Source organism: Ricinus communis, chromosome 2, assembly GCF_019578655.1.
Source record: "Ricinus communis isolate WT05 ecotype wild-type chromosome 2, ASM1957865v1, whole genome shotgun sequence".
Taxonomy (NCBI): domain Eukaryota; kingdom Viridiplantae; phylum Streptophyta; class Magnoliopsida; order Malpighiales; family Euphorbiaceae; genus Ricinus; species Ricinus communis.
The window spans coordinates 9,875,783-9,899,735 of record NC_063257.1 but is presented as its reverse complement, the minus strand read 5'-3'; the positions used below and the strand labels follow the sequence as shown (position 1 = coordinate 9,899,735).

The following is a 23,953-nucleotide window of genomic DNA, read 5'->3' as shown; positions in this document are numbered from 1 at the left end:
TTATATAAAAATTAAATTAACTTTCACTCAATTCAGAATATATTAATTTTAAATTTATAAATAAATTTTATAAATTTTATGAATTTCAATTAAACACTATGTAGCCGTTAATTTAACCTAACGAATGTCTAAACTATATTTTTATAATTTTTTAAACACTTTTAATTTTTCTTTTAACCTAATAAACACCTGAAGAATGCTATTTAATGATAATATTAGAACATCTACACAATATACACGTGGACATATTGAATAAAGCCACATTATCAAAAAAGTGTTTAAATATGACAAAAAATATAAGTTATACGGTCTTATCAAGTTAAACTGAAATTTAAAATATTAAAGTAACCAAATTGTCAAAAATTATGTGTCCATTAGACTATCTATAAAATTTATGAGATTCATTTATAAATATAAAATTTAATTGGTTTGATTAAAATGGAAGTTTATATATTTTCTAAAATTTGTTATAATTAAATTATATTTTAATAAATATAATTAAAATTTAAAATAAATTTTAAATTAGTAAACCAATATATTTTATAATAATAAAAATATTTTTTAATTTTATTTTTTCTCGTATAATTTCTCAAATAAAATAAATGTCTTAATATATCTCTAAATAAAATAAAATAAAATTTTTAATAAATTTCAATAAAAGATAACATAAATTATAAAATTTAAAAGAATTTCTGATGAACATCGCACCTAATAAAGTCATCAACCCTTATAATTTAATTTTGATATTCATTAACAAATCATAAGACGAATTAAAAATCAAATGTATTAATAAAGTAGAAAAGAAGAAAAAAGAAACTCTGGAAATTCTGTATAGAAATTAGAGTATAAATTGACCAATATTCATGGTTTATTCCAAATGAGGAACACTTGTATTTAGAGCAACACAAACACAAATAAAAGAGCGTTGAGCTCTCGGCAACTTCTCAATCTTCTCTTCAAAATTATGATAAAAATAATTATACTAAAAGATCTGTTTCTTAGGGCTTAATTCATTCTCCACTAACCAAAAATTATATATAAATAAATTATTAAGAACCCAAATTCATAATATATATATTTTTTATTAAATTGTTTGTTTCTGTTTTTGAAAATTTAAAAATTGTATCCAATTGGATACACAATGGTTTCAGTATTTGAACCCTAAACAGAAGACAGAGTATTGAATTTAGATACAGATTTAATTGGAATGGCAGCAGCAAGGAATTTGACAGGAGAAATGGGAAACAACAGATCAACAATGAAAGATGAAGAGAAAGCTAAAGAGGATGACTCCCCCTCTGCTAAAAGACTTAAATTTGAGAGGTTTCCATTTACAAGATGGGAATTCGCTGCCGCAATTGGCGTATTCTTTGTATTCTCAACTGGTTTATTTTGTATCTATATTACAATGCCCATTTCTGTCTATGATAATCTTAAGCTTCCTCGCACCGTTTCAGATCTTCGCTTGCTCAAGTAATGCTCTTATCTGTTTCTTATTTGCAAATTCCATTTCTTTTTAGTAAATTATTACTGGTTTTGATTAATTTATAGCTGGGTACGTTGCAGATTTTGATTTTCTTATGATTTTTTTGAAGAATTATAGGACTTTCTTTTCTGGGTCCTGGGGAAAACATGTTGGTTTACATCAAGTGTTGACCTTTGACAATTCGGTGTTATTGATTGAAATTGATAGTTATTCTAGTATTTTGAGTGTTCAAGTTGAAATACTGGTCGCAAAGATTGTGCTAGTACCATGGCTGAGGACTTAGATGATTGCATGTGGTGAGATTTAGAAATGAGGTTTTATTATTATGTTTGGCTGGCATTATACGCGGTGTTGAAGTGCAAAAGGTATCTTTCTGTAGATCTATAGTTTGAAGTTTGCGTGTACTGGTTTTGGTTTTGGTCTTCTAATTCTCATGTTTGTAGTCATTTTGATTTTGTCATAAAATCTTTGAGATGTTTAAGTGTAACTTTTCTTTCCCTGAACTACATTGATCCTAATTTGTTTCAGAGACCATCTTGCGACGTATGCAAAAGATTACCCTGCACAATTCATTTTGGGTTATTGCTCTACTTACATCTTCATGCAAACCTTTATGATTCCTGGAACAATTTTCATGTCATTGCTAGCTGGAGCTCTTTTTGGTGTTGTTCGAGGGCTTTTCTTAGTTGTCTTCAATGCTACTGCTGGAGCCTCTTCTTGCTTTTTCTTGTCCAAGTTGATTGGCAGGCCTATAGTTAATTGGTTGTGGCCTGACAAGTTGAGAGTTTTTCAGGCTGAGGTAGTATTTCCTTGTAATGTCTATTACATTAACAAATTTTACTGCATCAATTATTTGTCATATAACTATGTATTACCACACAATTTTTTAATGCTGCTGTGATTTTTTTCCCATTATTTTCAGATAGCTAAGCGTAGAGAAAAGTTGCTGAATTACATGCTCTTTCTGAGGATAACTCCAACATTACCAAACCTTTTCATTAATTTGGCATCTCCAATAGTAGACATACCATTTCATGTCTTCTTTTTGGCTACTTTGCTTGGACTTATCCCAGCCTCCTATATCACTGTCAGGGTAAGTTCTTATGAAACTGCTAGTTATCAAACTAATTTTGCTTCTTCTTTTTGGGTGGGAACTTTTTATTCCGTTTCATCTGGAAGTTTTAGTGGTTGCTCGTCTTTATCCTGAAAGGATTTCTATTGCACCATTCAGTTACATTGTTGTTGAATTATTTGAGTGTCTAGAACATTGGTCATATACATATAGTTAATGATTGTTGTTCCATGTGGATGGTTTCTGACCAATCGTTCTCATTGTAAGTTCATGTCTTCAGAGATTTGGTTTTGGCTGTTTATAACCTAAGAAATTTCTTGTACATCCTATAGGATATTTGGCTGGATTCAAATCGTAATTTTTCCTATAATATATTAACTTGGAACTAGAAATACATTCTCAAAACCATTTTACAGAGGTTTCTGTCAATGATAGTTATAGTAGATTTGGAATAGCAGTAAGGGCGGAAAAAGTTTGTCTTTCCTATGAATTTGAGGCATGATTTATAATCTAGAATAAAATATATGGAAAGAGAGATTGGAAATTGGATAAAGAAGAGATGAATGAGAGACTAAGCGTTAGAGAAGAGAGGAAGAAGATTTTTTTTTAAAAAGATGGAGAATAAAAGACAGGAAATTTATTTTGAATTATTCTTCAATTATTATGGACTCTTGACACATAAGATAACAAGGTGTCCTACATAACCAACCCAACTATAATATAGATGATAACAAAACGAAAATCCTAATAATAAAATCTCTTAAGTAATTCATATTAATTAATTAATTCTACTACGAGCTATCCTAAATAACATAAGACTTTTTTAAAAATAAAATGATAAATGATAAAAGTAAAAGTTGATTAACCAAACCCATATCCTGGATAGTACTTCTGTGCTTCTTCACTTTCTCAACCTTTTTTCTTTTACTAAAGTTATTCGATTTTATACATGTGTTTCTCTTAGGATTCAAGTAATAAACTATAGTTTTTTTTGGCTACCGTTGCTCAAGTGTGAAAAGAACTCCAATATGATTTAGTTTCTAAATTATATTTCCATTTCTTTTGTCTCTGGCTAATCAATCATGTGCTTAGATCTTACATGCATGTTTATTTGAAGGTTTGGATGATTTGATCAGGTTTTTTAGTTAGTTCCATCACTAAACCATTTTACTCATAGTTGCATTGCTGTCTCTTATCATCAGGCTGGTCTTGCTCTAGGAGAACTCAAGTCAGTCAAGGATCTTTATGATTTTAAAACTTTGTCCATCCTCTTCCTTATTGGTTCTATCATCATATTTCCTACTCTACTAAAAAGAAAGCGAATATATGAATAAAGGTTCTGTTAGTGATGTGGCAGCTTGAGAAAGATACATTTGCTGCAAGCTAATTTCAGGATCTGAGAAATATTAGAGCTAAATTCGGCTACAAAGTACTGGAGGCTGATCACCACCTTCCCCGGCTATATATCCAAGGGTTGATTTTGTGATGGTACAAATGAAACAACAAAAAGTTATTTACATTTCTTTTATATATATAAATACATAACTACTGGTATAGTGGTAACTTAATGATCTCCCAATATGGATTATTTAGATGGGAGCCAGAAATCCTCTAGGAAGATGTGTTAATACTTCCTGGCAGAATCTCCATGTCAGCATTGCTAGATTGTTTTGCTGTCGTTCATGTAACAACTATAGTGTCGTAGTACTCCAGTATTCAACAGCATACGTATACTTGGTTTTCTTTGGGATTCAGGGAGATTGAGTAAACTATTGCTGTTAATTTCATGGAATCAATGTTGAAGGCTGATGTAATGGATTGGAAAAATTCATTCAAAAACTGTTACTTTAACTAATTCAAGTTGTTGCCAAGCTTATGACATGTGCTTGTAATGGACAGATCTTCCTGCCCCACTACTTATTTTCCTCTTATGTTTGGTACTGTCTTACTTTATCCTGTTGGTTTTGTTTTGTTTTCTTATTTCTTTCAACATTCCTTTAGCCCCCAAATAACATATGAACACAGTATCATAGAGGGTATTTATTGTTATTTGCACAGGCAGTGATTCTTCAAAACCATGAAGTCATGCTCTAATCAAAATAATTAGTGAACATCCTCCATGGCAAGCACGTATATTAGCTGTCCTTGCCATGTATATTAGCTGTCTGCACATGACACTGCCGCTTGATACAGGCTACAAGTAATTAATTTGCAATTAATTTTCATAATACATCATTAAAAAAAATAAATCAGAATTCAATCTAAACGCTAATCTATAAATGAAATTACATACACAGAAAGAGAGGAATCTTGAAAAATATGTTGAATGACTTTTAAGTACACTCCGAAATCTCCTTCAAAAACCCTACGAATCAAGGGTAACTGCTGGATAGTCTTGGTAGCCTGTGATGCCTGTTATCCTTATCCGTGTATTTGGCTGCACAATCAAGTTATGACCATGTCAAAAATTTGCAGAAGGATGAGGCAATAGAGGGTTTCATCCATCAGTCAGACAAGATAAAAGATTAAAGGCACAGTTCTTTCATTTTATTTGCATGATCAATCTTCTTGAAATGTTTACCGGCATTTATATAATATAATAAAAAGTGCAGCTAATGCACAAGGATCTAGACTTCATGAGTATCAGCAAAGGGTCGTCTACTAAAAAGATCAGCTTCCATGGATCAAACTTGCAACTACTTTGTCTAAGTGAAATAACACAGCAGCGCAAGGGTAAAACAAAGACTTGCACAAACTCACAAATCAAAGGAGCTGTCCACTTGAAAGAGGCAATTGAAACAGGCATTCACTATAATTGCACATTTTCTTTTTGGGGTAAAACTGTGTGTGCCTAGCATACCAGAAAAGTGCTGTAAGTGAAAAAAATGATAATAACAGAAATGGTATTACCTGCCGATGACCAATATTTCTCCGATAGTTTTTCTTCTTCTTATACTTAAAAACAACAACCTTGGGATTTAATCCCTGTAACAAGATATGTGAGTGCAAATTAGATGGATGGCAAAATTAAAGTTGAAAGAACTAATGCACATACGAAGTTGCGAAACCACCTGCTCTTCAACTACAGCATGAACAACAGCATTAGTCACTACTGGTTTCCCAATATATGTGGTGGTTCTTGTTCCCACAAGTAGAACCTTATTCAAAGCAACCTGTGCACAAGAATCAACACATTGGACAGTTTAATTGAGGAAATTGCAAGCTGCAACATAGAACTGGCATCCAAAAGACCTCATAAATTAAACATTCTAATTAAGAAAGAGCATAATCGAGAAGAATTTGGGCCACTGAGGCAGCCGGATTATAACATCCCAGAACTTTGAGGATGTTAAGCACAACAACAGTACACTACAATGGAGCATCTGATAATAACTAAATATTTTAAATTAAGATTTAACAGCAGACTAGCTCATTGTGTAACACACCTAGACCAAACTATATGTAATATTAACATTGACGATACATTTGGTAATTACATAATTTGTATTTCACTAAATATTGATTAAAAGAATTAGATCCAAAGTGGGAAAACTTGCAATAGCTGTTCGTGAGAGAGAACTAAAGCATGCAATTGCCTGTTATTCCTTTAAAATCTAAATCACAATTTACTCAAACTTCCAAAAATAAAAGAAAAGTTATCAAGGTGAATTGAAGGTCCCTGCTTAGTGGTCACCAACAGTACATAGGCAATGCATAGTAATCCTGGAGACTCCAAGTTCCCCATTCAAAGAAGTGATCATGGTACTAGCAAAAATTTAATGCATTTCTAAAAAGCTAAAATACCTTAGCTAAAACAAGGATGATCATGTAATTCAATGACTGTCTTCTAATACAATATAGAATTATGGTAACTCATCCCCAGTGATGCACATGTCCCAAATCCCAATGACCTCCAAGTTGATATAAGAAAATTTCAAATAGAATATCTCTCTCACTATAAATCAACACTCAGGGACATACATCCATGTGCTTGTGCATATTTGTATATGTGTATACTATCCAAATACGTTAAGTTCTCCATCTTGGCTCGGAACCTAGCATGTCAAGTTGTAAAGATCTTTATTTGGCTCGCTGAACAAATAGTCAGATACACTGGAAGATTTTTTGTTTCACCTTTTCTTTCTTTCATCAATAACAAAAGAAATTTCAATAATAATTGAGTGGCGGAAAGAATTTTCTTTTCTCCTCCCCCTGTTATAGGAGGGCAGGAACAAGAAGAAAGAAAATTATAATGAAAAGAAAAGTGACTGTTGCCTCGTCTGAGGAGGCAGAAATGAAGGGGACAAAATAATCTAGAAGCCACATAAAGTTAGATGGCAAAAGTTGAGAAATTTGTCATAATACTCCACACACATATTATCATTGCTACTCGGTTCAGTCCATCCACAAGCAAAAGTATCAGCTGGAAATAAATAAATCTATTAACATGTAAGTTTGAAAAATAATATCTAAAGCTACCAGCAACAAGAAGAATCTACACCTGGAAAATGACAGCATAGATAACTGAGCCAGACTGCCAGAAACTAGTAGAATTTTCTAAAGTTGTTGACTCTGGAGAGAACACTTGTCTTGTCTACTTTCCAAAGCAACTAAATAATGCAAAAGTTCTAGTCCAATCCAACTCCTAACAAATCAACCTATTTCAAAATTAGAGGGTCACTCCAGTTGTTGCATTTATACTAAGACCAACTAGCAATGAAATATAAATGATAAGGACTGCTGCAGCCTCTCATCTGGCTGTTGAAAGCCTATGTATCTTTTAATTTTAATTCCTCTCGATCCCTTACTCAGTTGCTCTTGGCATTCAGGTATAACCTAGCCCAAGGCAGTGAGGCTTAAAGGGTATAGTTCCAATTTCCAGCTTGCCAAATCATAAGAACAAAGACAGGGTTCCGTTGAAGCAAGAATCTAAATAAAATTGAAGACAGGTCAATACTCTGGTATTATCACTAGCTCCTTTGCAGGTTAAATATCAAATACAACTTGAAAGAACAATTCTAACACATAAGTAAACAGTAGAAAAGACATTCTTACAATTGTGACAAGAATGGAAACGTAGAAAGCACAACTGTGACAGGAATGGAAACATAGAAAGCAACCAAAATGCATAAAGGAAACATTAGAAGCCTACCTTATCATTCACATTTGCACCTTTCAGCCTCTGAACATAGATAAAGCGCCCAGGAATAACAATATACTGGCGCCCCCCAACCTGAATAAATAGCAAAATACAAAACTTTGTATAATAATTCACTCCTTTTAAAATGGGAACACCACAACAAGTGAATCCATAAAAACCAGCATATAAAAAAATGGATGACCTAACAAAAATTTCGGACCTATCATCCAATGATCAAAATATAACTCTACCAACCATCTAATATTATTAAGATCCTCACTACATTACACTAGAAAAACAAATTTGAATAAAATGAAAATACAACAAAAACTGGGTAACAAACAAATTAGTAAGAAATAAATTCAAGAAAATAAGTAGCAAGCTGCATTATCACAGATTACGGTTGAGAATTATAGATTCAACCGAAAATGCGAGAAGAAAAACTATCCTACCAAGAAATGCCATTACTTCAAAAAGCACTAAGCTTATCTATAAAACTACAGAAAAGGAAAAGGAGAAGGAAAAAAAAAGTGCAATCTTTATGGCTATAATTGACTACTAACCATAACAACAGCAAAAATCTCCTCACGCTTGGTTTCCTCCTTAGCAACCTCGACAAAAGGAGCAGGTTCAGGCTGTAACTCAGGTGCATTAGCATCCTCAACCTCAAGGACGGGAGCATCGGATTCAGATGATTTTAGAATGGGTAAAAAAGAGGGTCTTGTGGTAAGCTTGTGGGATTTGGTGAAAGGCCCAATTTTAGGATTAGAGGAAAAGTGGGTTTTCGAAATAAAATTTGGGTTTTGCTTGTGATTAGAGATTGTGCATTGAGCAGTAAATGATGAGCAGAGAGATAGTGTTGTACAAGTGGTTGCCATTGTTATTTTCTTTTGGAGAGGAAGAGCTAAAGAGCTCTCTTTCCTTTTGTCTTTGAAATGAGGAAGCTTTGGGCTATCATGGGCTTATCCTATCCATTACGTCAATTACCATTCTACCCTTGCAATTTCTCTCTCTTAAATATAAGAATTATTCACTTATTTACTTTTCGTTTTCAGTAACATTGTGAATCCATATATTGGAGTACAATTTGTAATGATCTAGTCTTAAATTAGGCGGGCCGGCCCATTCATTTGGTGGAGCTTCCTAGGGGCCTAGACTTTTCCAATGACTTTTTTTGGAATAAATAAAACAATATTTTAGTGATGCACTTATTTTTATAATTTTTTTAGACAAAAAGAAGTATTTAATTATTTAATTTTATGTTTAATTCATAAAAAATTTAATTATTTTTACACTGATCAAATATCATTATTATGTTGTTTGTATTTGATAATTTGACAGCTTAACATTTTCTAATTTCATTATTTGACTGCCAAATTGATATTATTAGGTTAATGTTTTCTTAAACTGTGATTGGATAGTTAAACATAAAATTAAAAGTATTTAAACTCTAAAGTCATATTATCAAAAACGAGTAATATGATAATAATGGCTAGTCGGACGAAAAGAACTAAATCTTTGTGAATCAGAACTTTTTAACAGTGATGTATTTTTTTTATTACAATTTATAAATATATATTTTTTTATCTCGAAATAATTACATACTTAAAATTATAAAAGAGTGATTTCTTTTTTTTTTTTTTTACCCTGAAAAGGAGACAAGAAAGAAAAAATGTCAAAATCTTTCATTTTTCTTGAATGAAAGTTAATAAATGTATATAGAACCCCAATACTCACACCTAAAGAATTTTTAATTCACAATAATATCAATGATTAAATTATCATATAGAGTCTATAAGAATATAAAATAAAGTACATTACACTTTTCATGCAGCCTAATAGGACTCAGCAAAAATCCTAATCAAACCAAAATTCAAACTGAAGGATGTTAAATTTGGATTGAAGCAAGGAACTTCTAACAGGATACCTTGTTCTTGTGTCTTTACAAATTTTAAATACTGAAATCTCTCAAAACATTTCTGAGACATTTCGGAAATTTGAAAAAAGAAATATTCTGTTATTTATTTTATAATTTAATTTGTAAAACCGCAAGAAAACTTATTAAAAATACCAAGAAACCTTTGTGAAAACTGTTTATAAATTCTAAGGGCTAATTTACAGATTTAAAATGTCAAAAATGGTATTTTTTATTTAAAAATAATTTTTTTCATTTAAAAATATTAAGTTAGAAATAACAAATTAAATAAACAAATAACTACAAGATAGCGGTTATTAACACTGAAATTAAACAACCTGTTGCTTTCATACTTAACATTCTTGTTAGTTTAGTATTTTTATTATTTATAGTTTGATAATTATGAAACAATATATACATGACATATTTGTCTTTATAAATTTTAAAAATATATTTCTTAATTAATATAACATATTAAAATATGTCATATCTTACCACTATAAGAAAATATTAGCTTACTAATTAAATTTATGAACAAAATACAAATAGTTAATAAATAAAGCAAAATACTGACAGTTTATCATGGTTTATATATTGAATATTACATATTCATTTCTATTTTTATGCTACGTGATAAAAATAGAATAATAATAAATGTAAAACGCTAATAATAATATATAAAATATACCGAAAATAGTATAGAGATTTTCGTTATAGAGTTTTATAACTAAACATTCACAAGAGTAAATATTAAATTAAAAGATAAAAGAACAATTATTGCTGATATCTCAAGAGTGCAAAATTGCGGCTCTAAAGAAGAACAAAAGATGCTACAAAAACGATCAAATAAGTATGAAAAAGAAACAGTAAAAATACATTAGTAATGAGAAAACAAAGTGTTGCAAGAATTTTTGTAATCAAAATAATGAATAAAGTACTAAAAAAGACTGCTAGGGAAACAGTATTATTAGTTCAGAATCCAACATTATGACAAATCAAGATCATAAGTACATGATAAGCATGCAATAGTCAACAATTTACAATTATGAAAATAAACATAATAAACCAAAAGTGATCGATTTAAAACAAAAAAAAAAAAACAAAGTATAGTTTAATTAGTACTGGACTCGTCTTCAGACAGTGAATTTTCAAATTAGAGCAATTATACATAAGAAAAAGAAAAAAAAAAAAAAGGTGAATTAAAAGCTTCACCCCATGACTCTATAGACTTATAGAAGAGTGAGAAAGAGAGATTCAATTTGCATGTGAATTCTCTCTAATATCATATCTTCTTTTGGCTACATACATGATTATCATATGCAACTTCTTGAATAACTTCTAATTAAAATGGATATATGAATATGCAACAACATGGTAATTAGTGAGGCTGTCCTTCTTTTTCTTTAATTCTTGATGTAGTTATGGTTCAGGAAAGCAATCAAGAAAATGACTAATATGGTTTTGACCTTCAAGATCATAGCCTTGCGGTATAGACTGCAAGCTTGGAATGGCAAATGGTGAACCAGTATCACTCACTTGCGAAGCTAGTAAACTATCCAAATTCTTCCAATCAATGAACTGGGTACTGTTATTACTCCTTTCTTCCTCGAAATCTTCATTTCCAACGCCGCTTTGGCTGTTATGATGATAACCCTTTCTTGTCGCGAAACTTGTTGAAAGTGTACTAGGAGGGCTATCAAGTTGAGGAAGATCAATGAGCTGGTTATTGTCCAAGATTAATGTTGTATGGCTGCCAGAAACTAGCTCTGGTTCTGAGCTGATCAAAGGGTGGTGAAAATTACTACTTGTGCTCTGATTTTGGTGATGAATCATTTGTGTAGCAGTAGCGGTTACAGTGTCTGCTGATGAAAATGGAGGCCTGACATGGTTGTTAATGTTGTTGGTATAATACGCATGGTTCCAAGCTTCAAAACCGGGCCTTTGATTAGGAATTGGTTTCTTGAATGCTCGGCAAACCACCCATCCTTCTTCCTGCAATTGCAATCCGGATTTATTATTATTACTTGGTCTAAGATAACACTGAATAATGCTTGCAATGAGTCAATTTAAGTATATATATAGATAGTAACTTAACTTGCAATTTATCAAGAGAGTAGAAAAGGAAGGTATTGCTCATTACGTTCCATTTTGTTTAGCCAATCAAACCTAGGCGTTCATGTCTATCATTTTAATATCATTAATCATGTACGAATTTTCGGCAACTTCCAATATATTATACTTAACTATTACATGAGTGACATGGTTTTATATTTTAGGTTTTGTATATATATATATATATATATATATATATATTCAAAGAAGCCTGGCTAAATAAAAAGAGAATGATAAATATTTTACAAGTGTCATTCATCTAATTAGAAAGTGTAAGATATCGATCCAACATAGTGTGGAAAAGTCTTTCTATTTCTATTGACTAAAAGAAGCCGTTGATTTAAAGGGACAAGACTCAGGTTTGGAAATGAAAAAAGGTAAAGAAAACCGAAAAAAGGACAAAGTTGAATATATTCGGTTCCATTTTCCTTTTGTCTCTATTACGTCAAGAGGGTAACTAATGAAGGAAGAAAGACCTGTGTAGGCACTAGCACAAGCTCAAGGCAGTTTCCTTTTATCATGCAACATTAACTAACTAACCCCTCTAAAATTATAGACCTGAATTGGGTAAGAATTTAAATTTTGCACATGAAACTCAAAAATCAGAAACAATATAACTTGCATGAAAGTAAGCTAGATGAATGTAAAGTGAAACTTGCCTGAGGGGGTCCATGCTCAGATGTCTGGAGTCGATATTCATGCATGATCCAGTCAGTTTTCCTTCCATTAGGTGCACGTCCTTTGTAGAACACAAGGGTCTTCCTCATCCCAATGAGTTTGTTCTTTGAGAGGACAGCCTTGTCCCTTCCGGTCGCCTTCCAAAATCCGGCAGCAGTTGCTCTGTTGGTCCGTGTTCCGGTCGGATACTTCCTGTCCTTGTGGCTGAAGAAGTACCATTCATTTTGTTCATCATACCCTAGCTTGCACCTTGCTGCATGTAGAATTCATGAATAGTATTTTTAGGTTAGCACGATATCCAAACATGTCAAACTCAAAACACATTAATTCTTTTAGGTTCATAACCAATACTATTTTTCTTCCCTATTCTTCATATTATCCAGTCAATTTTCTTTAGGTCAGTTCCCACTAGCTACTCTTTTCTCCTATTTGCATGTGTCAATTTGTGGAAGAAAGTAGTGTTGTTTTTGTATTTATTCTTTCTAAAATTCAAAGTTCAAATGGTAATCAAGTATGTATATAGTGGCCTCTATAACTAACCAATGATATGACATGAAAATATGTGGACTGTTTTTTTCTTTGTCAGTCATATTACCTTCGATCTCCCATGGCTCCATTTTGTACAGATCAATGTCAACAATAACTTCTAAATCAAATTTCAATGAGTTAATCTTTCTCTTGAGGTAGTAACCTACAAGTTCTTCCTCTGTTGGGTGAAATCTAAAGCCTGGAGGAACACACGATTCCATCTCCATTGATATTCTTCAGTCTCCTGAGTGACAAAAAGAAAAGAGAGAATGAATGTGTGAAAGTGAGAGAGAGAGAGAGAGAGAGAGAGAGAGAGAGAGTTCCCATTTCAGGATTTTAACGCAAGTAAAGGAATTAGTTTAATCTTAAGACAAAACACAAGCTTAAAGGCACTTTTAGCGTAGGCCTAAAATCAAAGGAAGCAATTACAGACATGTTATGACTCTTCAATGTAATGAAATGGCAAAAAGTTCTAAATAAAAGTAAGAGGTGAGATTGAAGGTTTTTTCCACACAAAGTTTGCCCTAGGCTGTTAATGTCATGATGATCATTTCCAAACTATCCAATATCCTCATCACTCTATCTAGATCATAACTCGGAGTATATAGCTATATGATGGTGTTAATTTTTGGTGGGTCCTTTGAAGTGAAGTGAAGTGGTCCTGCATGTGTTTCAGAGATATACATATATCAACCACAATTATATGTCATTTTTATTAGATAAAAATGGCAGACAATTTGTGGTAACCCACCAAACAAAAACATAGATTTTTTTCATGAGGAGCTAAGTAAAACCCATATTTTTGTTTTGCCTTTTGTTGCATGAACTTGAGCAAAGTATATTGAACACAAAAGTTGGCCGAAAAGCTTGACTTTGCTGGCACAAGCATGTTATATGTTCCTTTGAGTGCAGTGCACTCTCTGCTCTTGATTTGGTGGTGGAAAAACGTTTTCACACACCCACCATGCCACCACCACCACCATTCCTTTTACTACTACTAAATTATAACACTATATGGTTGAATGATCAAAAATTTCAATGACAGTTTTCACACTCTATAGTGCTGAGCATGCAACATATACAGCCTCCTCTCTCTCTCTCTCTCCCACATTTTCTTTTCGGGATCGGTATAGAAGTACAAAGAAAAAGAAAACATCATAGTTCAGAGAATTAAACTGGACTGAATTAACCAAATGTTTTTCCAGAGATCTAGCTCTATTATACTTCAAGAAAAGGTCTATAGATACTTCCAAACGCAAGTTAATTACTGATCACATTCATTAAAGTGAACGAAAACTTTCAAACAATATAAAAGAAAAAAAAAAACCAGGAATCTTTATACCAAGATGACACCTAGCTAGATTGGGTAAAGGGCAAAATACATAACATTATCATCATAACCAAAACATGCATTTACACACCAATGATACTCACAGAAAAAGAAAAACAGAAAGTTTTGCCTCTTGTTCTTGAACTGACCCAAGATCAGATAAAGATAGAAAGAGAGAGAGGGAGAGGAAGAGAGGAAGCTGGAGAAGAAGATAAAGAAAGAGGGTGTGGAGATGAAATGTGTTGGTAATGGAGGGTGAATGGTGTTGTAAAAAGAAAGAGAGCTTTTAAAAATGGAAAAGAGATGCTTTTTGTGTTTTCTTGAGTAATATAAGATCAAAGAATGATCATATATATATGTTATAGAAGAAGTTATTGATTGCGCGTGGGGTGGCAGATGGGATGAAAGGTTTGTTTGGACGGCGTGACACCAAATTTTCACGCCACCCCCCACACTCACACACCCCTATTTTATGCCCTAAGATTTATAATTTTTTCTCTTCTATCATCTATCACTTTAACTAGCTACTATGTGATTTGATTTACTTATAGGGTGGATTTTGATTGCAGAATTAAAATTCTAGTCCTAATTTCAATTGTAGCAGAATTAAAACTAGGTTAAAATTACGACTAGTGTTTGAATTGTGCAAAATATTAAAATTTAAAGTATTGAAACAACAAATGATGAGATATGAAAACACCAAATTGGATAGGTTTAGAATTATAATTTAGAGTGGGTTTAAATCGGTAGTCCAAGAATTGTTATCCTCATTTTGTATCTATTTATCTAAAATAAACTAAAGCGTGACAGACAGGATTCTTACGGATGATACAACATTACCTTATGAGTTTTAACATAGATGCATATCTAGATTTTAAACACAACAACTTAATTGAACTAGAAGAAATTTTTACCATCTTATTTGCATGCTCGAATAGATTTATAGTCTCATTTTCAATTATGAAATATAAATAAACATTAGGATTAGAATCCAACGCCTCAATTCCAATTCCAAATCATCCATATTGCCAAAGGGTACCTTTTATTTCATTTCATTTATAACTCTTTATTTCTTTTTTCTTTTTTCCTCCAAAGGCATCATATTCATAACCCAATTCTGATCTCTTCCCACAATCCAGCTCCCTTTGTCTGTTTGGTGTGCCGCCCTTTGCCATTTGGCACCTGTCTTTTTCTGCCACCTGTCTTCCATGTCAGAGAACTCCTACCTGTCCTTATCAAATAGCTAATCATTTTGTGTTCTCCTCCAATGGCTCTCACTCCAAGCCACAACTCGTCCTTTTCATCACCTGGCTACCCTAGCTTCCACTTTGTTTATCCTTTTCTTTTAGCCTTGCAATGCAATAAATATTGAGTTTTCTTGGCAATGACTAATTAGCTTCTTAGATCTAACTATATTTACACATTGGGTTTCTTTCTTTATACTTATTCTTACATTAACTTTATTAAAAATAAAATAAAATTATTGTATCACATACCTGATTTCTAAGAAATGGATGGTTGCAGAAGCGAGTTCTTTCAAAATGAACATCCATAGGGCAAAAGCTTTCTACATATTCCAAGTTCTTTAACATTTTAGGCTATCATTGCGTCTTGTTTCTATAGATATTTAAAAATATCTTACAAGTTTTTTTTTTTTTTTTCTCTTTTTACTTTAACAGTTTATAACCTGTTTGGAATTACATTTTTTAAAAACGGATCCGATAAATATAATTTATAAAAAATTAATAAATTTATTAAAATAAAATAAAAATTTTAAATTATGCATTTTAATATAATACTTCCTAATTAATAGTTGAGTGGGAAGCGAAATTAACATTTTTCTTTCATGTTTTCTGACCATTTAGTCTTTACATATATGTGGCAGAAAATAAACCATTTGGGAGACTGGCATATAATTGAAGCCATGAATCTGATGTTGCATTGTAAATGGGTGTTGGCATTGCTGGGACATGGCAAGAAGCAAATGCCTGATGGAGGAAAATGGTGATAACTCTATGTAGACAGAGACACTCCAGAAGAAATGGCACCCACTTTATATTTAGTGGAATTTTACTCTCCTCAAACAAGAACCGACAAAGATTATTTGTTCACATATTGATGTGATAACGAATTCATGAAAGTCTTTCTCAAAAATGATTTATATGATTGAATTGGAATAGTCTTTATTGATATAAATACAAAAGTAATGGTCTCATATTAGGTAATATGTATCTCAAGCCTAAGTTTGGTTGAAAATGTTCAAATTTTAGATCAAAGTTTAAGAGTTAAACAGTTCATAAGTATATATTTGACTGGGACTTCGAGTATGTGAGACCTCTGTATAAGAGTAATGCTATATAGTCCACCTTATTTTATATTAATTCTTATTTAACTGATGCGGCATAATTATATTGTTATAAAATTATCTTTAATATTTCATAATTGGACATTATGTGGATAAGAATTAATACAAATTAAGATGAAATATTTAACATTTTATTATGTATATTAAACTATACTCTATTAATATCCACCGTGAGTATTAATTTTATTACCTGTAATTGTCATAAATCTTATCAATTCATATTCATATTCTTCCAATTAGAGTCGGATTGAATTAGATAGCCTAATTAACCTGTTATAATCCCTAATGCAATCTTAAGTTGAAATTAATCGATATTGGTCTAAATGATACCGAAAGATGAATCTTATGGCGAAGAAATTCTCAGAAGGCAATTGATCATTTTATGAGAACCAACTTTCGGGTGGTAGTACCATTACATGATGAAAGAGCATATAAAAGGAAAAGCAATTGTCAACTATTCGGTAGGTTTGTTTCCATCTTAGTTTGAACAACCCTTAGTTAGTAGTTTCTACAGTTTAGTGGTGTTACCATATATATATATATATATATATATATATAAGGAGATGCCAATGCCATACTAATAGCTTAGTTCCTTTCAGAGAAAGAATAAAGATCAATTGAATATAATTTAATTAGCAGTGTTGGAGTAGTTTATAGATTTATTATCTCGAGTTTGAGTTTCTGTCGGAATCGATTAATAAAAATTAATTAAATAAAAGGAAACAAAGAAAGAAAGCAATAAAAGATAAGAGCATAGCAGTTTAGGGAATTAATTAATATTTTTATAAGAAAATTAATTAACTCAATTAAGATTGTGTTTATATTATATGCTACTAATTAACAAGGTGACAAGGAGGTCCTTTTCTCTTTCAGTCTCTATTGCAGTCAGTGGGCAGGGCATTCTTTCTGTGGGCTAAACTTGTTCCTTTTCCATTAATTTACTTGGAGACAAAGATTAGGCCTACAAATTAGTAATCTAGTAATATTTTTTATTTGTCCTGAATTGTCTTTTGGGCACTCTGTTAGATTTAATATTATTGTTTGTCCAGCAACAAAAAAAGATTAACATACTTTATTTCCTACATTTTAATATATTTCATTGACTGTAAGTTCAGTATCCTGAAGAACAAGGCTTTGGTGAAGAGCTTGTCATTTTTCAGTTTTTGTTTTTCCAAATACAAGGCTTGGAAATTTCTTTTCCACTAGTTGCAAAATACAGCAGAAATATAATAATCTATAAACTTAAAAAGCTGGCAAGTTGTCTCAGAATGGTTCTCTGCGTATATGATGATCTTTTCCATTGATGAGGTAAATGAGTAAAGTTCAACAGGAGCATCACTATTTCTTTATTTTATTTTCATATGAATATTGGAAAAAAAAATATTGTATAAATTTTATTTTTAATTGTAATGAACTCTAGAATAATATTATTTCTTTTTAATATAGATTTGGTGTATATTTCTCTCTTATACATCAAATTGATAGATAATTAACACATATTTATTAGTTTTAGATAATTGAGTACTTGTCAATCATCTGACACTAAAGTATAAAACACTTATATATATATATATATATATATGTCATTCTCTTATTAGTTACAGTATATACACTAAATTTAGATAAAAAAAATTAATAATATTACTCTTGATAACCGATCACGATTGGCCGAATAAAATATACTAAAATACTAGAGTTGACTAGGTTCACATCCTACTAGAATTACAAGTCTAATGAAAAGACTAATCCTAGTTAAGCTCCGAATAGAATATCCAAACATATATGTAACAGTTTCAGTCACAATTCTATGGACGATCATGATGCTTATATGAGGACATCAACATAAGACTACTAAGTACATGATATATTCACAATTCAATTCTTTTATACTTTTCAGGGTTTTTTTGTTGACTTAACTATTAAAAGAATAGCACGATAATACTTTTTGATATGCGCTAATATTTTCGCAAAAATTCAAGAGTTCAATTCCACCAATAATATCATTGTTGATAGCTGATAATTCTTTTAACATGTTACCAATTCTTATTTAGTATGATGTTTTAGAAGAGTATATAAGAGTTTAAAATCTCATCCAATCTAATACAATTTATAAATCTAAATTGATCCAAGGGTGTATAGATATATAATATATATAAAATCTCATCCAATCTAATACCGATTTTACTGACAAGCATTTAGTATCGAAGATTAAGATTTCAAAATTTTTTAAAAAAATATTTTAAAATATTTCTCTATCTTATAAAAATAAAAAAACTTTTCTTCTCTAATTCAGAGATATGCTAATAAAAATCTAGCCAGCAATCAAAACAAATAGATGGCTATAAAGGGTTGAGGAGGTGGGGAGATTAATTATAAATGCCCTATTGTGGAGTAATCAAGCTAGGTAGCTTAGCTAGATAAAGCACTAGCTAATCCCAAGTTAATTAAGGATTAACCCCATACTTTGTCTCTTTCTTGCTTTCTTGATTGCATCACATATAACTAATTATTGGTTCTATAAAGAAAGAAAATGGTTGTTTGAAGTATTATCTCGAAATCATTAATTAATTAATTAACTGTTCCTCAATGTCATGAAATCATTTTCACTGTCATAATCACTAATCTAAATTCTTTAACTTTTGACTTAGTATCTATCCAAAACTAAACTCAGCACAAGGTGCTTGGTAAGCCGGTGGATTATGGAATTTGTGGACCAAAAATGCTAACCTCACATTCGTTGACAAAACATACATATCACCTATTTTATACATTTGTATTGCTCCATAATCCCACCTATATGTTTTTAGATATACCCAATGGCGTAATTAGAAATTTTAGTTAGTCTGTATTAAATTTAAATATTTTAAATTACTAGAATTATATTTTAAGTTATATATTTTAAAAACAATACATCTTTAATTTAGAATATATTAACGGCTGTAAAAAATTAAAAAAAAAATTAAACTATTTTAAATTACAGTCCGCTCCAATCTCAATATATTTCCGATCTTATATTCCATTAAAAGAATTTTTTAAACTATAAAGAGACATCAGAACTCACCAAACTCAAAACAAAAGTAAAATCAAAATATCGAAATTACATCATATATATATTTTTCTATTTCTAAGAAAACAATCTCCATGAAGTTTTTCATTAATAAAAAGAAAAAAAAATCAATTTAAAAATAATTTCTTTGTATACTAAGCAACATTCTATTACATGGGTGCCATGCCATCAACTATACATATAATGAACCCAATCTGAGAAAATCATCACAATCTGATGCGATCTACCGACTTTTTCTTTTCTTATATTAGTTTATGGTATAAGGCTTTCCATATATATATATATTATCAAACATGTTATTATTTCTAAACAAAATTACCATTTTTCATTGTCTAAATGTCTTTTTCAAACTTTGATTAGCAATGGATAACTAAATTTAACAATTAATTCTCATTATAAGGGATTTAATTATACTCATCATTCCACTTTGAAAAGTCCTTCTTACCAAATAATTAATATAAACAAAAACAAAAACCATTGTTATGACGTGGGTGTTTAAATCATAATAATAATAATAATAATAAATATAAATATATGTATGTGGAAAAAGCAAATCTTCTTTAGTTGTTGGACTCCAAAAACCAAATGGTATGTCTACTACTAGATTCTACTTATTGATTGTTGCCTAATAGTATCCTTTTTCAAATATTGCTCAAAATTTTCATTTTTTTTATTTGTGGAAGGTTCAACTGAGTCATTTATATAATATGGATAGTCATTCTCTTATATTTATCATAAAAAAATTGCTTAACGTAAAAAAAACGACTCAAATGCAAGATTTCTTACTTCTAAAGACATACATTATTGCCATTTAAAATAGGTCTAAATTGTATATAGCTTAAAAATTTTACATCGAACTCGTCTATATATGCATTATATGAAGCGTAAATGATCTAAAATTATAGTATTTATATAGAAATTCATCACTTATAATTTACTAGAAACTGCCATGAAAGGAAACCTTAATGTGTAACATAAAAATGAATAGCTAGCATGTGTGAACAAGCTGCGCAGCCCTAGCATTAGAAGGATGATGAAAGATATGATTATTATTTATATAACTATATATATATATATATATATATATATATATATATATATATATATATATATATATATATATATATAATGTGCACAAATAGCTGCATAATATGCAGGCTTAGAATATATAGATAATGATTGAATAGTGATCCTACAAATCTTGAATTACCTTTTATATAATATATAATTGTATTTTTGAATGATTTTTCTTTGTCTTTTTAAAGTTCGGTGAAATTTAATTTTTCATCATTTATAAAGTAATTCAAAAAAGATATTCCCTTATTGAAAGAGATGATGATTATTTGGATCAACCCTCTCTTCCAATTGTTTGCCCCAATTCTTTTCTCCTCTGTGCTATTCACATTACATATGTTGCAGATAGCTATTTATATCGTCATCCACTTCCAATTCTGAAATGGCCCCATATATACTTACGTGGAATTAAGATAAATTAAAAATAATAATAATAATAATAATAAAAGGGTTTTGTCCATAATTAATGTTTACTAATATGCAAGTTGAAAAAATTACAACTACGTTGAATAAGTTTTAAGGCCGGGTTTGGATTTGTTGGTGGGTGTTGAAAAATAAATTTAAATTTTTAAAACTTAAAAGTTAAATACAATAAAAATTGAGACTGACCTCAAGTATCAAACGATCATAAGTCTGGTGTACCCCAAATATTCTTTTGATTAAATTTGAATGCACCTTGGTTAATTTATTTGAGGTTAGTCTCAAATTAAGGTAACAAATTTACTTCGGATATACTTGTATCGATATGGATCAATAATTTCTCTATACAGTGAAAAATCGATTAAAATTTATAAAAAAAAAAGACAATTATTTTTATTTCTAGGTAGTTGTTACATGATTAAATTTTCTTCACCCAATTAACATGGAGAAACCTGATTAAGGTAATGATGGCATATAAATTATGGCCGGTTATTGATTAGCCCTTATCATGGACGGACGGTACCACTAATCTTATAAAAGTGCTACTCTACAGAAGCTCCCTCCATGTATCGTACCACTTTAACCAACAATCCCTTTCATGTGGGTTTAATTTGAGATAATTTTGGTGCCTTAATGCCCGTCCTTTTCATCTCCTACATGTACACAATCCCCTTAAGTCACCCATTGCTCACCATATGCACCAAACATCAATCAGTAAGATTAAAGTTTAGCTCTTCCTAATCTAATTGCAAAGAATAGTTTTAGGTTCAATGATTTATTGTATCAATGTAGCTATTTAATTTGGATTAAGAAAACTAATCAAATTTGGTTAGATTTTATTAAATTGTGAATGGGGTGTCGTGTGAGTCTGTTTATTTTTAATATTAATATTAGCAGGTATTCCATGTGACAATATAACAAGTCGGCTAATTTTAACCGGTCTAATCAATTAGTCAAAAATTATCATAACGTTTATATTCTTAGGTAAGTTTTTAAAAATTAAAAGAGTAATAGTAGTCAAAGCTATAAATCTTGCATTTTCTTTTATACAGTAAGCCATATATAGGCAAAATTTACATCACATGAACCAAATGTGAACATTTAGTTCATGAAAAGATTTTTCTTTTTTTTCTTTTTTCTTGGGGGCGAACATGACATGATATGTTACAAAAGATGTGTTCATGGGTGTGGAAGCACCATTCCATCAATTGGTCCGGCATGCTTCAACATCAGAAAGGGAAAGTGAAAAAAGAAGCAGAAAGAAAGAAGGAAAAGAAAAGGGTTTCTGTAAGCAGTCAGTAGCTTACAAGTTTATTTTCATCTTATTAAAGATAAGTTCGAAGTTAGAAGAGAGCAGCATGATTAACATTTTCTGCACAGAAGGGCAGAGATTCTTGCTGGTCTACTGCCCTCCCTAAAACTGGTAGCTACGCTGGGGGTTGCTTCAGCAAATAGAAATTTGCTGTAAAATATGCAAAAGTTAGTCTCTATGGGGCGGTTTGTAAGCTCAATTGCCAATTTGCTCCCTTAACTCTTTTAGCAGCAGCCGATGTATCCTGAAATTAGTTTGTTTTGTTCAATTGATCCGAATATTTTACAATTTAGCTGATTAGCCCCAAATATTGTACAATGGCCTTTTGTGTGCATGCCAGACTCTTTCATAATCATGGCATGCTTCCACATAACTCTCTCTCTCTCTCTCTCTATATATATATATATATATATACTTTTGTTGTTAGTTAATAGTTTCTAAATTTAAAAGACAAAAAGATAGAGAAGAGGAGAACTCAAAAGAAACGAGACAGCTGAGATTTTCCTTTAAATCCAATATATATATGAAATTTAGACGATATATATATATATATATATACAAATCAAGCAAATTGTAGAATGTTTTGAATAAATTAGCTGGGAAGTTGAAAATGGAGTAAATTGTTTCTTGCTAAAACTTTGGAGGGCAAAATGACAATTGCATGGTAGTTTGTGGACCAAGGGAGCTTAAGATAATGCTTTGCGTCCCTAATACATTAATGGCCATCTTACATAAAATTTCAAACATTCTCATCATCATAATAATAACACTATCCTATATATATATATATGAGTATGACCTTTAGAGAGAGAGAGAGAGAGAGAGAGAGAGAGAGGGGAATAAGAAGAAGAAGAAGAAGAAGAAGAAGGGTTAACTAAGTATGACAAGAACTTGAAAAAATAACAAACCTTCTAGAGAGAGAGAAAGAGAAAGAGAAAAGAAAAGGGAGGCTATTGCTTATTATGATAATGACTTGTCTTCTCACACAACCAATGTTGTCCCCTCCTTTATTCCTTTCTTTTGTCCCTTCTAATTCTTATTTATAATTTTATCTTCTCTTTTGTCCTTATACTAATAATTTTCTATTAATTAATTTTTGCTTAGGGGCTATATATATATATATATATATATATATAAATGAACTTGTGAGACACCCTTGAGCAATTTCTTTTTATTTCTATTTATTAGTTTTAAAGTTTCCTTTTCCATGTTTATCTATATTTTCCCATTTCTTTGTTTAAAAGCTAAACATTACACAATAACATTACATTGGCCTTTGATATTAAAAGAATGTGAAAAGTGCAGTGAAGCAGTTCTTTATTATCAGTCTCCTCCTTTTATTTATTTATACAAAAAGTGCTCATTTGTTATTAGTATTGAGCAAATAAATATTGAAGGCATAGTACTACAGAAAGCAGAAGTACTATTCAATTATATCTATGGAGTTTTCTATA

General features: G+C 30.8%; 3 protein-coding genes across 5 annotated transcripts; 1 reads left to right on the top strand and 2 right to left on the bottom strand.

Moving 5' to 3' along the window:
• Positions 1-859: 859 nt before the first annotated feature.
• On the top strand, positions 860-4,489 carry LOC8262713 (uncharacterized membrane protein At4g09580). The gene is made up of 4 exons (XM_015723944.2): positions 860-1,473; positions 2,015-2,285; positions 2,409-2,579; positions 3,761-4,489. Exons 1-4 carry the CDS (start codon positions 1,208-1,210, stop codon positions 3,890-3,892), a joined length of 840 nt encoding a protein of 279 aa, XP_015579430.1. The 5' UTR covers positions 860-1,207; the 3' UTR covers positions 3,893-4,489.
• A 253-nt stretch (positions 4,490-4,742) lies between these two features.
• LOC8262714 (50S ribosomal protein L21, chloroplastic) lies at positions 4,743-8,646 on the bottom strand. Its single transcript, XM_002526771.4, has 5 exons — positions 8,262-8,646; positions 7,711-7,791; positions 5,630-5,731; positions 5,469-5,543; positions 4,743-4,995 (listed from the first exon to the last, which is right to left on the bottom strand). Exons 1-5 carry the CDS (start codon positions 8,574-8,576, stop codon positions 4,924-4,926), a joined length of 645 nt encoding a protein of 214 aa, XP_002526817.1. The 5' UTR covers positions 8,577-8,646; the 3' UTR covers positions 4,743-4,923.
• A 1,648-nt stretch (positions 8,647-10,294) lies between these two features.
• Positions 10,295-14,656, bottom strand: LOC8262715 (NAC domain-containing protein 30). 3 transcript variants are annotated; one of them, XM_048370613.1, is made up of 4 exons: positions 13,365-14,330; positions 12,999-13,175; positions 12,385-12,656; positions 10,296-11,605 (listed from the first exon to the last, which is right to left on the bottom strand). In XM_048370613.1, exons 2-4 carry the CDS (start codon positions 13,156-13,158, stop codon positions 11,033-11,035), a joined length of 1,005 nt encoding a protein of 334 aa, XP_048226570.1. In that variant the 5' UTR covers positions 13,159-13,175; positions 13,365-14,330; the 3' UTR covers positions 10,296-11,032. The 3 variants fall into 3 exon arrangements, with proteins under 3 accessions (XP_048226571.1, XP_048226570.1, XP_002526818.1); XM_002526772.4 differs by lacking the exon at positions 13,365-14,330 and adding an exon at positions 14,366-14,656 and having other exon boundaries at positions 10,297-11,605; XM_048370614.1 differs by lacking the exon at positions 13,365-14,330 and having other exon boundaries at positions 10,295-11,605; positions 12,999-13,163.
• Positions 14,657-23,953: the final 9,297 nt, after the last annotated feature.

Excerpts from the sequence above, each read along its gene's own strand:
- LOC8262714 (XM_002526771.4), bottom strand. The coding sequence starts at position 8,576 with ATGGCAACCACTTGTACAACACTATCTCTCTGCTCATCATTTACTGCT. Across the intron at positions 5,732-7,710 it reads GTGCAAATGTGAATGATAAG|GTTGCTTTGAATAAGGTTCT; the intron begins GTAGGCTTCTAA and ends TCTTGTGCACAG. Across the intron at positions 5,544-5,629 it reads ATGCTGTAGTTGAAGAGCAG|GGATTAAATCCCAAGGTTGT; the intron begins GTGGTTTCGCAA and ends ATCTTGTTACAG.
- LOC8262713 (XM_015723944.2), top strand. The coding sequence starts at position 1,208 with ATGGCAGCAGCAAGGAATTTGACAGGAGAAATGGGAAACAACAGATCA. Across the intron at positions 2,286-2,408 it reads TGAGAGTTTTTCAGGCTGAG|ATAGCTAAGCGTAGAGAAAA; the intron begins GTAGTATTTCCT and ends CATTATTTTCAG. Across the intron at positions 2,580-3,760 it reads CCTCCTATATCACTGTCAGG|GCTGGTCTTGCTCTAGGAGA; the intron begins GTAAGTTCTTAT and ends TCTTATCATCAG.
- LOC8262715 (XM_002526772.4), bottom strand. The coding sequence starts at position 13,158 with ATGGAGATGGAATCGTGTGTTCCTCCAGGCTTTAGATTTCACCCAACA. Across the intron at positions 12,657-12,998 it reads GGAGCCATGGGAGATCGAAG|CAAGGTGCAAGCTAGGGTAT; the intron begins GTAATATGACTG and ends TTCTACATGCAG. Across the intron at positions 11,606-12,384 it reads CTGAGCATGGACCCCCTCAG|GAAGAAGGATGGGTGGTTTG; the intron begins GCAAGTTTCACT and ends TTGCAATTGCAG.